At 45.6% G+C, this 16712-nt stretch overlaps 1 protein-coding gene across 8 annotated transcripts in view; it reads left to right on the forward strand.

The window, feature by feature from the left end:
* Nucleotides 1–16712, forward strand: part of WIZ (WIZ zinc finger) — a 688842-nt gene that overhangs the window by 585431 nt on the left and 86699 nt on the right. For all 8 annotated transcript variants that reach the window (XM_069231671.1, XM_069231676.1, XM_069231674.1 and 5 more), the window contains one exon: nucleotides 11065–11514. In XM_069231671.1, the coding sequence (XP_069087772.1) occupies nucleotides 11065–11514 (450 nt within the window). The remainder of the gene's footprint in view (nucleotides 1–11064; nucleotides 11515–16712) is intronic.

Genomic DNA, 16712 nt, shown 5'->3' on the forward strand with positions numbered 1-16712 from the left:
ATGCCAAATTTGCGTCCTTTTTCCAACATCCTGGGGATTCTAAAGGTACCCAGAGTTTGTGGGTTCCCCTGGACGAGACCAAGAAATTAGCCAAAATACAGCTTAAATTTGAGTTTTTATTTTTCGAAAAATGGAGAAAAAGTGCTGCAGAAGAAAGCAACTGTTTTCCCCCCCTGCAAATGGGATCAACAAAGGGTTTGAGGTACTAAAATCACCATTGTTACAGTTTTCAGGAACAGGTAGACCTGAATCAGAAAAACACATTTTTCAACACAGTTTTGGCATTTTACTGGGACATACCCAATTTTTACTATTTTTTGTGCTTTTAGCCTTCTTCCAGTTAGTGGCATAAATGGGTGTGAAACCAGTGGTGGATCCCAGATAGCTAAACATTTCTGAAAAGTAGACAATTCGGCAAGGGGTCATTTGTGTAGATCCTTCAAGGTTTTCCTATGAAAAGTAATGGGTAAAATGAAAAAAAAAGAAATGGAAGTGAAAAAAACCAGCCATTTCTGTCTGTATTTTCTTCTGTAACTTTTTCCATCTATTGCAGATTTTTTAAAGCAATATACTGTTACGTCTGCTGGACCTTTTTGGTTGCGGGGATATATAGGGCTTGTAGGTTCATCAAGAACCCAAGGTACCCAGAGCCAATTAATGAGCTGCACCTTGCAATGGGTTTTCATTGTGTACTGGATATACAGCGATTCATTTGGTAAAATATAGGGTGAAAAATAGCTTTTGGGGAAACCTATGAATTTCCGAAATGGGCACAAGATATGGTGTTTAGAACTAGTGGTTATTTGCACATCTCTGAATTTGGGGGTACCAATACTAACTAGCATGTGACTACAGAGCATTTATCAAAATGACTTCTTTCTTACACACAGTCTTACATTTGGAAGGCAAAAATGTAGATAAAGACAGTTGGTAATTTCAAATGGTACCTTACTTGTGTGGGTAGGCCCTTTGCCTGCGACAGGAAACACTCCAAAACGCAACGTGGGCACATCACATTTTTCCAATGAAAACAGATGCATTTTTTGCAAGGAGCCTAGCTGTGGATATTGGCCCCTAGCTTAGCCGGCACCTAGGGAAACCTAGCCAACCTATACATTTTAGAAAGCTAGACAACTAGGGGAATCCAGAATGGGGTGACTTGTGGGGCTCTCAACAGGTTCTGTCTCCCAGAAACCTTAGCAAACATCAATTTGGCTAAAAAACTAAATTTCCTCACGTTTCAGTAATGTAAAGTTCTGGAATCTGAAGAGAGCCACAATCTTCCTTCCATCCAGCATTCCTCCAAGTTTCTAGATAAAAATGGTACCTCACTTGTTTGGTTAGGCCAACTGCCTACAACAGGGAAGGGCCCAAAACATACTGTGGCCATAATAACTGAGTTGAGTAGTAATATTAGTCCTCCGTTGTGGAGCCGTTTTAAGAAACCTACCAAACCCAGACATTAAAAAAAAAAAAAAAAAAAGACACCCATGGGAGTCCGGAAGGTGTGGCTTGTGTGGATTTCCCAAAGTTATTTTACCTAGAATACCCTGCAAAGGTAAAACGCTGAATAAAAACATTTTTCCTTGTATTTCTCTGAAGTAAGCTACTGGAATATGCATGGATCTACAAGCATCTTACCACCTAGCGTTCCCCAACTTGTCCCACTAGAAACGCTACCCCACTGCTGTGCCTGGGCCTAGTACTTTGACAGGAATGGATCACACAAGGGTTAATGGTAGTCCTTTCATCAGGGCTACCGTTGACCCTGGAAACGCCCTCCTTTCCATCAATGCCTCCCTGGCTTCTGGCCTTCTCTCCCCATCCCCACCCCACTGGAGTTGGGAGAGAACGCTCACCTACTCCTTGATCCTCCGGTGGGAAAAAACTGACATGTTAGCGCACCTCCTGGTGCGGTGACGTCACTGGTGGGAGGTGGACAGGAGAGATGCGGAAGCTATTACACAACTCTTGAGGGTATTTAAAAAAGAAACACAAATCTTTCGGTGTAAAGCACCAGAGCATTTTTTTTAAAGCCGTTCCTGGTGTCTGCCTATAGTTATGGGCCACATCAGGTAGGTCGTGTCAGCCAGTGGCTGAAACACGCACCTAAGTGGTTAATGGCACTTACAAGCTGACTTTACCGTCACTGTACTTATTTAATGACTTCAAATATTTTGTTCATTCCCTTGAAAATTTTGAAATTAAGTGACTTTAGATCTGTTTAATACCTTAAATATGTGTTTGATGGTATGTGTGCCTGTAGATACACATGCTTAGCAATCTAGTGTTGGTCTTGGAAGTGTGCAGGTTGTTTGTCTTTCGAGTCACGAGGTATGGTGAGTCCTCCTCTTGCCTGCTATGTGCATGGTCTTCAGCTCCATTATTAGATTCTTTTTTGCACCATCTGGTTTGGGTGTGTGACACTCCAGACATATTTGGTTCTGAAGAATACCATCAAGAGGCCCACGCTCAAGTGTCTGCTGCGGACAAGGGCACATTTTCGTAGGGTCAGAGTTTAAGATGAATCCTTCGTCCTGGACAATCAGTTCTGTGCCCCCTCCATTCTGGTCACAGACTCAACAATCCATTCCGAAGGGTCGACCACCCACTTCTGATCGACTAAAGTCTGTTCGTGGGCCACCTCAGGCCATGGTCTGCACCAAACAATCTTGTTGAACATGCCCAGCCCTGACTCTGCACCAAAAGAGAGGCACAAAATCCAAGGCCATCATTTGTCAGCCTCGAGCAGAGACTCTTGAGCCTGAAACCTCCACACTGACACCTCGACCATCTTCGGCATCGAAAGCAAGCAATATGGATCAAGACCCTCTCTGTTGGAAGCTGCTTTGGAACCAAAATCTTACTGTCTCCAAGTAAATGCCAGCTCTGAACCTGTGGAACCCGTGCTTCAACGGTTACAGGAAAACTTTGACTCTAGACAAAAACAGCTGGTTATACAAATGGATATTGGTGGCATCCTGGCTACACCCCCTCAAACAGTTACCCACCCATTAGCCCACCACCACAACCACCTGTGGCATCACTGGCACACTCCCTACCACCTTCACCCTCTGCAGAGACACAATATTCTCCACAGGGATCCATCCATCCATTCATTCTTTTGGAAACATGGGAATGACTGGGACCAATAGAATATTGGGGACCAGTACTCTCCCATCCAAGGATGTCTTGTGGGATGCATGTGACAGACCCACATACAGACATGGACCCAGATCTGTATCCAGCAACATTGAACCTCTCGAAGATGACTTTTAATTTGAGACTCTTTCCTCATCACAGTGCTTGCCACAATCAGCCGATGCTCAAAAGCATGCTGCGACATACCAGATATTTTTAAGGAACCAGTCAAAACCCCAGTTGTCACACCAAGGGTTGACCAAAGATATAAGCCACCCCTACTGACCCAACATACATAAAGGGCCAATTACCACCTGACTTTTTAGTAGTTGCAACAGCGAAGAAAAGGGCAAATTCCCAAACATCTGGCGAGGCAGCCCGCCAGATAAAGAAAGCAGGAAAATAGATGCTGCAGGAAAGAGTGGCTGCTCAAACGGCCATTCAGTGGAGAATTACCAACTCCTTTGGTCTCCTTTCCCATTATGACAGGTCACATTAGGATGAAATAAAGGCTTCTCCAACACATCTCAGAAAAAGAGAGCATATGAGATTGCTTCAGAGGGCAAGCTAATTGATAATACTTCAATTTGGTGTGCTCTCGATGCAGCCAATACAGCTGCAGTAGGCCTCAACACTTGTGTGCCTTTCAGAAGACATGTCTGGCTTGAGGTTTCAGGGATTACCCTGGAAGTGCAACAAAATATCATGGCACTTCTCTTTGATGGTGACCACCTGTGACCCTCAAGTGGATACTCTATTTGAGAAAATTAAAACAGATAATGAGACGGTCAGAGCTCTGGGGGTGTTGCAGAACCCTAAGCCACGCGGTAGTTTTTGTCGCTCACCATAGTGTGGAGCTGCAAAGACCACATCCACAGACACCTCCACCTCATATCATCGTCCCCAGTGCAAGATGACATTGTCTAGGGGATAAAGGCTCCTACAGAGGCAATGATTCTAGAGGCAGAGGTAGGAGTGGATTTTCCAAACCATCCTCCACAAAACCTTGACTTGCCCACCATTCCCCCTCCATCACGCAAAACCTGTAGGGAGAAGACTTTATACGTTTTTCCACATAGCGGAGTATCACCACTGACCAGTGGGTGTTACATATTTGTCCAACATGGTTATTGCCCAGAGCTCACCTCCAAACATTTGTACCTACAGGCCGCCAGCAGACCATCGGCAGCTGCTCAAAGAGGAAGTCCAAACTTTTCTTCATAAAGGAGTGATGTAGCTTGTGCAGTTACCCCAGCAGGGCACAGGTGTCTTCTGATTTTACTTCCTTATCCCTCAAAAGGACGGTTCCTGAAGACCAGTTCTGGACCTTAGACCCCTAAACATATCTGTTCTCTCAGACCACTTCCATATTTCACTCTTCAGGATGTTATCCTGCTGCTACAACAAGGCAACTCCATGGCCGCTTTAGACCTAAAGGACACCTACTTTCTCATTCCATTTCACCCAGCACACCATCATTACCTCGGATTTGTGTTAACGAGACAACACTTTCTGTTCAAAGTTATCCTGTTTGGGGACACCACAGCCTCAGGAATGTTTACCCAATGCCTAGCAGTAGTAGCAGCCCACTCATGAAGGCAAAGCACACTTTTTCCTTCTTCTAGACGACCAGCCTATCAAGAGCACAACCCATCCGAAGTCTTCATCACACTCAAACTACCATAAACATTCTTCATCAGCTAGGTTTCACAGTCAGTGCAAGCAAATTTCACCTGCGGCACTGCAGATACAACCTTACCTTGGAGCCATCCTCTACTCACAGGAGAATAACTTACCCAAGTACAGCAAGGATTCAGTCCTTCCAAACACTTATTCCAAAGTCTCAGCCTTTCCAGCCTATAACAGTGAGAACTGTTATGCATCTCGTAGGACTAATTGCATCATGCGTAGACATAGTTCCTCATGCCAAACTCAATAAGCGCCTGTTGATGGACTCAAACACACAGTCAATCAAGCGCACTGGGCGATCTAGTGTTGATCAGCCGCCAAGCTTGTCACTCTCAGCAATGGTGGAGCTGGAACAATCTTCTAAATGGACAGCCTTTTCTAGACCCATTCTCGCAGGGAACCATAACGGGGGCATCACTGACAGGCTAGGGAAGCGCATTCGCAGGAGTTAACTGTGCAGGGGCATTAGGGCACCCAGTCAAACTCATTTTCATATCAGTCACCTAGAGCTGCTAGCTGTTCATTTAGCACTGAAAGCATTCCTTCCTCTCCTCAAAGGCAAAGTGGCTCTCATGAAAACAGACATGACTGCAATTATTTTTCTACAAAATTAGGGAGTGGGGCACCAGGTCTACTCCACTATCTCAACTAGCCCAGTTGATCTGAAGGTACGCTTTCAAACACAACATTCACCTTTTAGCAGAGTACATACAATGACTTAGCAGATCTTCTCAGCAAGAGATGAGCACAAGCCCATGAATGGGAACTCAATGTGCAAATTCTCAACCCATTTTCCCAACAGTGCATTTGGCACCGACCAAAGAGACGGCTACATCTGTTTCAGTATCTAGCCGGAAAACGGACCTTGAATCCAGCATTCTGTGTTGAAACTTTCAGAATCAAAAACTGCCAGCAGTAAACATTCTGCAGTTACTGGAGTCATCTGCAATATAACCTATATTAGAGGTTATAGACACTAAGCAGCACAAACTTCACATACAGAAGGAAACCGGAAGGATCATATCCTCTCCTCCTGTAACAGCTAAAAGGAAACTTATATTTCAGGAGGCTTTGGACGCTGGGCCTCCACCTAAGAAAGTCTCTAAAGAGAAGGAGAAAGAAAAGGCTACACAACAACCTCAGCCTTCACCACCACATTCTCCTTTCCTTCCTTCTAACCCACAACCACCCTCACCTACACACACTACACAGTTCTCTCCACAAACAACATCTGTCACATAGGGATGACCTAAGTGGTGATCAAGAAGATATAGACCCATGGGATCTATATGATCCTGATCCCATTCTTCCTAATGACCCAGATTTATACCCAGCGAGGCCGTCTCCCGCTGAAGATACCACTGCTTACAGTCAAGTGATAGCTAGGGCAGCTGCGTATCGCAACATGCAATTGAATACAGATCCTATTGAAGAGGACTTTGTTTAATATCTTGACATCTACACACAAGGATTACCAGTGTCGCTCTATGCTTCCAGGGATGCTTAGACATGCTGTAGACATTTTTAAGGAACCAGTCAAGGCAAGGATCATTACACCCAGGGATGATAAAAAAATACAAACCTGCACCCTTTGATCCAGTTTTTATTAGAACACAATTGCCACCTGACTCTATAGTTGTAAGTGTGGCAAGAAAACATGCCAATAGTAAGCCTAAAGGAGTTGCTCCTCCTCCAGACAAAGAGGGGACAAGATAGAAGAGGTGTTGCTGTATCTTCCACCGGAATCAATCAATAATATTTATAAAGCGTGCTACTCACCCGTGAGGGTCTCAAGGCGCTAGGGGGAGGGAGTTACTGCTGCTCGAAGAGCCAGGTCTTGAGCTGCCTCCGGAATGCGAGGTGGTCCTGGGTGGTCCTGAGGTTGGTGGGGAGGGAGTTCCATGTCTTGGCCGCCAGGTAGGATAAGGATTTCCCACCTGCCGTGGTGCGGTGGATGCGAGGGACGGCGGCGAGTGCGAGGCTGGCGGAGCAAAGTTGACGGGTGGGCGTGTAGCAGCTGAGGCGACGGTTGAGGTATTCGGGTCCCTTGTTGTAGAGGGATTTGTGTGCGTGTGTGAGGAGCCTGAAGGTGATCATTTTGTTGACGGGTAGCCAGTGCAGGTCTCAGGTGGGCGGAGATGTGGCTGTGGCGGGGTATGTCGAGGATGAGGCGTGCGGAGGCGTTTTGTATTCGCTGAAGACGTTTCTGGAGTTTTGCGGTGGTTCCTGCGTACAGGGTGTTTCCGTAGTCCAGGTGGCTTGTGACGAGGGTGTGGGTCACAGTTTTTCTGGTGTCGCGGGGATCCAGCGGAAGATCTTTCTGAGCATGCGGAGAGTGAGGAAGCAGGAAGACGAGACGGCGTTGACTTGTTTGGTCGTGGTGAGAAGTGGGTCCAGGATGAATCCGAGGTTGCGTGCGTGGTCTGAGGGGGGTTGGTGCGGTGCCCAGGGCCGTGGGCCACCAATAGTTGTCCCAGGCGGACGGGGTGTTTCCGAGGATGAGGACTTCCGTTTTGTCTGAGTTCAGTTTCAGGCGGCTGAGTTTCATCCATTCTGCGACGTCTTTCATTCCATCCTGCAGGTTGGTCTTGGCGATGGTAGGGTCCTTGGTGAGGGAAAGTATTAGCTGGGTGTTGTCGGCGTAGGAGATGATGTTGATGTTGTGTTTGCGTGCGATGTCGGCGAGGGGGCTCATGTAGACATTGAAGAGAGTCGGGCTGAGCGAGGAGCCCTGTGCGACGCCGCAGATTATCTCAGTGGGGTCCGAGCGGAACGGCGGGAGGTAGACTCTTTGGGAGCGGTTGGAGAGAAAAGAGGTGATCCAGTCCAGGGCCTGTCCTTGGATACCAGTGGAGTGGAGGCGGGAAATTAGGATTCGGTGGCAGACAGTGTCTAAGGCAGCCGAGAGGTCAAGGAGGATGAGGGCAGCTGTTTCTCCGTTGTCCAGCAGAGATCTGATGTCATCAGTGACAGCGATGAGGGCGGTTTCTGTGCTGTGGTTGGCTCGGAATCCAGACTGGGAGGGGTCGAGTAGGTTGTTGTCTTCAAGGAATTTGGTCAGTTGCTTGTTGACGGTCTTTTCGATGACTTGGGAAGGGGAGGAGCAAGATGGGGCGGAAGTTCTTCAGGTCGCTGGGGTCCGCCGTTGGTTTCTTCAGGAGAGCGTTGACTTACGCGTGTTTCCAGCTCTCGGGGAAGGTGGCAGATGCAAACGAGCTGTTGATGATGGTCTGGAGATGGGGGGTGTAAGGAAATGCCTCCTTGGCATGGTTACCCCCTGACTTTTTGCCTTTGCTGATGCTAAGTTTTGATTTGAAAGTGTGCTGAGGCCTGCTAACCAGGCCCCAGCACCAGTGTTCTTTCCCTAACCTGTACTTTTGTTTTCACAATTGGCACACCCTGGCATCCAGGTAAGTCCCTTGTAACTGGTACCCCTGGTACCAAGGGCCCTGATGCCAGGGAAGGTCTCTAAGGGCTGAAGCATGTCTTATGCCACCCTGGGGATCCCTCACTCAGCACAGACACACTGCTTGCCAGCTTGTGTGTGATGGTGGGGAGAAAATGACTAATTCGACATGGCACTCCCTTCAGGGTGCCATGCCAACCTCACACTGCCTATGGCATAGGTAAGTCACCCCTCTAACAGGCCTTACAGCCCTAAGGCAGGGTGCACTATACCACAGGTGAGGGCATAGGTGCATGAGCACTATGCCCCTACAGTGTCTAAGCAAAACCTTAGACATTGTAAGTGCATGGTAGCCATAAGAGTATATGGTCTGGGAGTCTGTCAAAAACAAACTCCACAGCTCCATAATGGCTACACTGAATACTGGGAAGTTTGGTACCAAGCTTCTCAGAATAATAAACCCACACTGATGCCAGTGTTGGATTTATTAAAAAATGCACACAGAGGGCATCTTAGAGATACCCCCTGTATTTTACCCAATTGTTCAGTGCAGGACTGACTGGGCTGTGCCAGGCTGCTGCTGAGAGATGAGTTTCTGACCCCATGTGGTGAGGGCCTTTGTGCTCTTGGAGGACAGAAACAAAAGCGTGCTCTGGGTGGAGGTGCTTAACACCTCCCCCCTGCAGGAACTGTAACACCTAGCAGTGAGCCTCAAAGGCTCAGGCTGCGTGTTACAATGCCCCAGGGCACTCCAGCTAGTGGAGATGCCCGCCCCCTGGACACAGCCCCCACTTTTGGCAGCAAGTCCAGGAGAGATAATGAGAAAGACAAGGAGTCGTCACTGGCCAGTCAGGACAGCCCCTAAGGTGTCCTGAGCTGAGGTGACTAACTTTTAGAAATCCTCCATCTTGCAGATGGAGGATTCCCTCAGTAGGATTAGGGATGTGCCCCCCTCCCCACAGGGAGGAGGCACAAAGAGGGTGTACTCACCCTCAGGGCTAGTAGCCATTGGCTACTAACCCCCCAGACCTAAACACGCCCTTACATTTAGTATTTAAGGGCTCCCCAGAACCTAGGAACTCCGATTCCTGCAACCTAAGAAGAAGAGGACATCAGGGCCCTTGGTACCAGGGGTACCAGTTACAAGAGACTTACCTGGATGCCAGGGTTGTGCCAATTGTGGAGACAATGGTACATTTTAGGTTAAAGAACACTGGTGCTGGGGCCTGGTTAGCAGGGTCCCAGCACACTTCTCAGTCAAGTCAGCATCAGTATCAGGCAAAAAGTGGGGGGTAACTGCAACAGGGAGCCATTTCTTTACAGGGTATTTTAGTTATTTTAAAAATATCAGAAAATAAAGAACAAAAGCAAAGAAACTGGTCAAACGTATGAAGACCCATAAATTGGTATATCAACAAAAAAGGGACATACATTCTGGACAGTAATAAACCGGAGAATATATCGGATTATACAAAACCACTTTGGGTTCAGAACATCATGTAAGGGTGAAGGGAGCTAAAGCATTGCATTTGCACCCAGTAGTACACTTTATTTTTCTGTAAAACGTTTAATACAAAGTTATGTTAATCACACATGCGATCTCCACCAAGACTGCATTTCTTACAGTTTTGGGAAAATGGCTAACTACTTTCTCTTGGAAATCCTTTGCTCTGTGCATGCTATTTCCATACATGTTGCTCCTTGTCTGTAAATAACTTGAGTATTGATGCTGTAAAACTACTGTACGTTGTAGAGATCCAAATTTCACTGCAACCATTTTCTGCGCCTGTTTTCAGTCTCATACTTATCGGTTTTTTGTGCCTTTAAAGCAATCATGCAATGTAATGCTGAAATTGCAGTTTGTTTTGGACTCCTATAGAAATGAGGCTTGTTTGTATACCTCAAATGTTAAGATATATATCCACTTAAAAACAGCCATTATTAACGGTGCAAAATAATGCAGGAGGGTTGTCTGGATACAGGACATAAGTCCAAAACCCAACAAACTACATGACTGCAAGGGGTACTGTTTCTTACCCTTTCTTGAAGGTAGTACAGAATATATTAAGGCGAGGTAAGCAAAGAAACAGCACTCTCAAATAGAAATTAAAATGGTCCCTGGTGTAAACAGTATTTCATCACTGAGGAATACCACTAGTAGAATTGCTTGCAGCAGGACAAAAAAATAGCCCTTTATATCCGTGCACTATCATCCCTGGTAGTCACAAGGGAATGCAGTGTTGATAAGCTGGTATGGGATTTTTTGCTTATACTTTCAGCTTTGCTTGCTAGCCACAGCTTACAAGAGGAACTGCTTTATGGTCTCTGCAGAGCATGTGTATCTACAACTACACATGCTGTGAACAGACTTATCTTGTAACCTTCTGTTCATAGCATGTTCTGCTGTAGTTACATGGGCCCACCCTTTTCTCCGAAGCAAACTATGATCTCGGGTGTTTTTATACTTCTCAAGTTAAAAGAGAAAGAAAGCATTGTGCATTGTTTATCACGACTGATATTACTCACCCACCGGGTAGAGAAAAAAACAATCTGAGGTGGAGTCTTTATCCTGTGCATGGTAGGCTCATAATTGAGTCACTAGGCGTCTCATTCCTTGAAACGTATTTGAAGAAAAACAACTTGCAATCATCTGCGCCCAGCACTAGACAGCAAGAGCACGCAGAGTATGTGAATCTGCAGCATGACAAGCTAAGAACAGATCGTTACACAAGGTAAGTAACATTATCCTTTCAACCTAGCAAGGTGCAATTGTGATCTCTGGTTAACACATGCTGTCTTGTATCTCATTCCTCACTTTTATTTTTCAGCATCTGAAGCCTGTTGTGAGCTCTGTGGCCTCTACTTTGAGAACCGCAAAGCCCTTGCTAGTCATGCCCGTGCTCACCTTCGCCAATTTGGTGTGACAGAGTGGTGTGTCAATGGTTCTCCAATTGAGACGCTGACTGAGTGGATCAAACACAGGCCTCAAAAGGCTGGAGCCTATCGAAGCTACATCCAGGGAGGACGGCCTTTCACCAAAAAATTTCGCAAAGGGGCTCACTCCAGTGATCGGGAATCACTAATTAAAAAGCCATCTATGATGCTACAGTCTCCTGGTGCACCTGTGATATTGAAAGGCCTGGAGAACGACGGCCTACACGCTGAGTCCAGCAGATCTGTTGATAATGGAAGCAGCAGCAACATCATAGACTCACCTTCGCTGGGATCTGCTTCACTCCATATGCAGAGGGAGGAGTTCCTATCACAGAATATTAACAGTGAGTTAACCTTTTTGTCTATTATGGAAATGCTGAAAGTTGGGTGGGACTTATTAAAAAAAAAAAAAAAAAGTACATGTTTTGACTATCCTTTTAATGTAGAGATCTCTGGACACAATAGGTTATTATCTTATTTTGCAGTGGAGACAATTGGTTAAAGACTGGCGATTTTCAAATCAAAAACATTTAATTACTTATACCATTTATAGAAGGTTCTTTTGATATTGCCGTTCTGCTTTGTATGATCTTCATTGATGGTAGAATTATTCCTTGTTTTGTGTGGGGAACTTGGAATACCTTAAATTCAATATATACATTTTATTTTCTATACCTTGTACGGTATTAAACAAATTTCCTAAATCACATTGCAACACCTATAGATGAGACTGATGCCTAGCATGTATAAGCCATAAAGAAAAGTGCAGCCAGATGAGTTACTTACCTGCAGTAACTATCTCTCTGGAGGATACTGCAGATTTCTCATATGTAGAATAAACCCAGGTGTCAGGCTGGATCCTGAAACTTAAAGCTCTCACGTCACCGATAAGGGACACTGGCTTCGTGTCTGTGCTGGAAGTAATGTTAAATGACAAGAACAAAGTCATAAAGCACCCACCCAGGTGCAACATCAGTTTACATCTTTTTTGTTTTTGTTTTTTAATCTGCTTTAGTGCGGGCAGACAGACTGACATAGAGTAGTACAATACCAAACATAATTTGGTGTCTTAATTTCACCTGTCACAAAGGGGAGGTGGGTCGATGGGGGAATGTGCAGGTAGAGTATTCATCAACAAGGTTGTTGTCACAGGTAAGAAACTTTCATCTGGTTACTTCTACCTGTAGATTTCCTGCCCTGTATAATAGATTACAGAGCAATACCCCATGTAGGAGGAGGGTTGATGGACTATTCTACAAGGAAATCCTGCAAGACTGATCTGGCAAAGTGACTTTCTCTACACATTTTGAAATCCAAGCCGAAATGCTGAGCGAAGGTATGTAGAGATGCCCATGTATTTGCCTTGCATAGCTCTAGAAGTTGATGGTACTCTTAAATGTAGAAGTGGTGGAATTGGCCACAGCAACATAAGCTCAAATTTCTTTTGGAGGTCCCTCCTTGGCCAAAGAGTAACCAATCTTCATACAGAGGATGATCCACCTGGATAGGATCTTTTTCTGCATGGCTATGCCTTTCTTGGCACCACAGTACCCCACAAAGAGCTGGTCATCCAGTCCTGTGTCATTGGTGTGGTTTAGATAGTTAACCGCCAGCCTAGGATACAATCTGTGCAAACACCCCTCCTTAGAAGCATGGGGCAGGGTTTTCAAGACCAATTTGTCAGGATAAAAGCTGTTTAAAGGAGCATGGGACTAAAAGCTTGTAACTCAATCACCCGAAGTGATAGCTACCAAAAAAAAAAAAACACATTAAGGTACAGCTATGCAGTGGCTCAAACTGTGTACCCATGAGAAAAGTTTAAACTAAATTAAGGTCCCATTGAGGCACAATAAAGCGTGCTGGAAGATAGATTTGTGAACCCTTTCAAGAATGCATCATAATTGGGAGCTTGAACAAGGATGGCTGGTCTGGAAGACCGGCATGCTGACAATGCAGCTGAAAATCCCTTACCCTTACTCCTCAGTTCCCCCAAAGCCCTAATTAGACTGCAATGGTATTTTTAGTCAACAGCACTAAGATGCCTTATTACAGCAGCTGTGTGCTTTCTATATCCTAAGCAGTGGCTATTGCACATCCCCTGCTAGGAAGGGAAAGTGTGAACTGTAAAACCTGGGGCAACTTAGCCTGCAAAGGATCCACATTGTAGTCTTAACATCAAGCAACAGAGTTATTCCATCTTGAAGAACAAGTGGACTTAAAGGAGCAGCGATGTACTAACAATAATTTCTACCAGTTCCAGCTGAAAAGTTCAGATGTCCCAGCTTATTTGAATAAAGGTAAAGGCCTCGGAGATTGGGGTGCAAAACCATTCCCCTCCTGGTTCAGTGAGAAGGTCCAATCTGAATGGAAGCTTGAGCAGGTGACAAGAGAAGTGTAGAAGTTCTGCTTACTACATTCTGCTTGGCCAGTCTGCAACAAAGACTTGGGCCCGGTCTTGGTGAATCTCCTTAAAACCAGAAGAATCAAGGATATGGGGAAAAATGTAATGCAGCGGAAAGTTTCACCTCAACTGAAATGCGTGTCCCCCCCCCCCCCCAAGTCCCCTCTTAGTGGGTACTGTAGGGCATAAAACTGTAGCTATTGAGCATTTTCTGGTGATGCAAACAAGTCCACCTGAGGAGTCCCCACTGGGTGAAGATGTCCAGACTCCCTCTAGCACAAGATTGTCACTCACAAGGGAACGGTGGCTCACTCAGCCTGCTGTGCCATTCAGAGACCCTGTTAGGTCGTTGGAAGTGAGCCTAAGGCCACAGTCTCAATGCTTCCAGGCAAAGGCGGTGAGATCGAACTCGCCCTTCTTTGTTGACATACCACACCATTCTCATATTGTCCATCAAGATTTGGATGGACGTGAGGAGGTCCTAGACCACCATCTGAATCACCTGAATTGAAGGACCTGTTGTTCTGGAGACCAGAACCTTTGACTCTAGATCCTCAAGATGAACTCCCTACTGTGAGGTGGAAGCAATAGTCACTTCTGTAGAGGTCGGAGGGGGACAGCAGTCGATCCAGCAACTCAAGTTCACCTCATACCCTCCCTCCTCCCTTCCCTAACCCATCCTGTACCACTACAGGTTACTCTCATTGCCAACGTCTTTAGCAAACTATGAGAAAGCAGAAAGGCAGTAGACGTAGGAATCTGGACATATTCATACCTGAAACCCACATGCCTTGCTGGAAGGATAGAACCAGCTCGTGGATGATGGCAATCCACTGAGGTGGAAAGGCGCATAGAAAGGCGATGCCCAATACTGAACCTGTGAACTGGAATTGTTGGTAGAGCCATGGGGAGATTTGGGTTAGTTCAGTGGTTCTTAACCTGTGATCCAAAGACCCATGGGGGTCTGCAAAGCCTACTCGGGGGTCGGTGACTATGTTGCAAGAGTAATATATTAAAATTAATACAGTAAAAATATTTCAGTATTTAGCGTATATCGGTTGTTGCATTTCCGTGTATCGTTATGAAGGTCATATTACAGAAATTGCTTCCGCCAGGGGTCCCCAGCTTTCACAAGTTACTCCATGAGGCTCCACAGATTCCAGTAAGGATTTATTGGGTCCCTGAAGTCATAAGATTAAGAACCCCTAGGCTAGTTCATTGAAAAGCTCAGGTCAAACCTCGGGGATACAGTCTACTTTAGATGGTGTGACACGAACTCTGGAGATCTGGCTTTTGTTAGTCAGTTGTCTGGGAGTGGGAAAATTGGGATGCCCAACTTTCTGTGATGGCCCCAACCACTTACATCACCTTTGTAAATACTCCAGGTGCCGATGTTCAGCCAAAGGGGAGCACTTCACGTCCAGCGCACCTGCAGGATAGATACATGTAAGCGCTCCAGGGTCTGCATCTTGAACTTCTCCTGTTTGAGGCTCTGAGGTCAAGGATAAACCACAGATTGCTGTTTTTTCCTGAGCACCACGAAATAACATATACCATCCCTGGCCCTTTTTCTACTCGGGTACAAACTCCACTGCTCCTTTTTGTAGAAGTGCTGCCACCTCTTGATGGAGTATGGCTAGGTGATCTGAATGAGGAGAGTAGGGTGGGGGAAGGATGGAATGGAGCCTGAAGGAAGTGGAGGGTATTAACCGTTTCCACAATTTGGAGAACACACTGGTCCAAAGTATTGGCCTTCCATGCCAGTAGAAAGTATTAGTACTGTATTAGTGCTGTATGGTAACCCACAAGCACAACTCAGGCGGCAGTATCCAAGTGACTCAGTCTCCAATCTGTTAAACCATGAGGCAGTGATGTCCTTTGTTGCCCTTGCTTTTTTGCGTTAATGTAGCTATTGACTTGCAGGTCAAATACGATGGTCAGTTACATTGCTTTCATTGGATTGGTGGGTGGAGGCCCACACCACTCTTTACACAGATGTGCTGGTCTGTATAAGCCGACAATACTAGACTTGTCCCAAGTTGTTTAAAAGGCTTAAACTATGTACTGTTACCTCAGGCTTTAACGGTAAATTGGGTAAAATTAATCTGGTTCTGGTGTCTGGCAGGGCTGCCTAGTTGTTCAAGCTCAAAGTTTTAAATATCTTGGTATATGCATCGCATTGCACCTTAACCTAGCCTGGAACCTTAATCATATATCGCTTGTGACTAGATTGGAAAAATACATACCTAAAAAACAGTGACTGCTGCAAGCAGAGGAACGTTCATTTCTTTCAACAAATAAGCTTCCACGTATAGACTTTAAGTGTGTCCAATCTGAATTTGACAGTGGGAGTGGGCATGGCTGACATCTGGCTGAAGTACTGGGCTTTGCATATCCTATTTTGAACTGGATTTTAGTGAAGCCAGAGGACCCAGCATGTAGAACTGAAATGGTAATGATGGGCTGTGACACTATCCCGGGATCCATATATGATTATCCTGTGTCTCATTCCCTTCCTTAAGCAACCCAGGTAGTGTTACAGTGCTTGGATTCCTGTGATAGATCCACTATGCTTGAAATGCCTCTGTGGTATGACGTGCATTTGAAGTACAGTGCCTTGTCGAGGGGGTTCGGAAAGTAGGAATTAGTTGGATATTCAAAATTGGGTGATGTGTGACAGGATACACTTATGAAATCATTCCCAATATTTCACACTGAGTACAGTTTGCACATTGAACAGTTCTAGAAGTATCTGCAATTGCCCCATGCCCTCACATCCCATAAAACTGACCTAATTGACCTTCGAGTATAGAATCTTTTAGAAGTGTGTGGTCCTTGTTTCCTTGGATAAGGTAGGATTTTGAGGCAGCACAGATTCTTCGTCCTTCTCATTTGACTTATTTGTTGACCCCCAAGATAAAGATGAGTGGGCCAGCTCAACTAGACTGATGGCGAGACGCTAGGATCGGCCCCGGAGAGGTGGTTATCTTTGCCAGATTAAGGTTTATACAACTTTTAGATTACATATGAACTATTTAATTCCCAAAGAGACTATGGTGTGCTTGCGGTCCCTTCACTGCAGTTCTTTCATTTTGGGACGTTGTCTGGGGGAACTACACTGTGTTTATTATCTGTTGGTTG

This window comes from Pleurodeles waltl, chromosome 4_2, assembly GCF_031143425.1.
Source record: "Pleurodeles waltl isolate 20211129_DDA chromosome 4_2, aPleWal1.hap1.20221129, whole genome shotgun sequence".
Taxonomy (NCBI): domain Eukaryota; kingdom Metazoa; phylum Chordata; class Amphibia; order Caudata; family Salamandridae; genus Pleurodeles; species Pleurodeles waltl.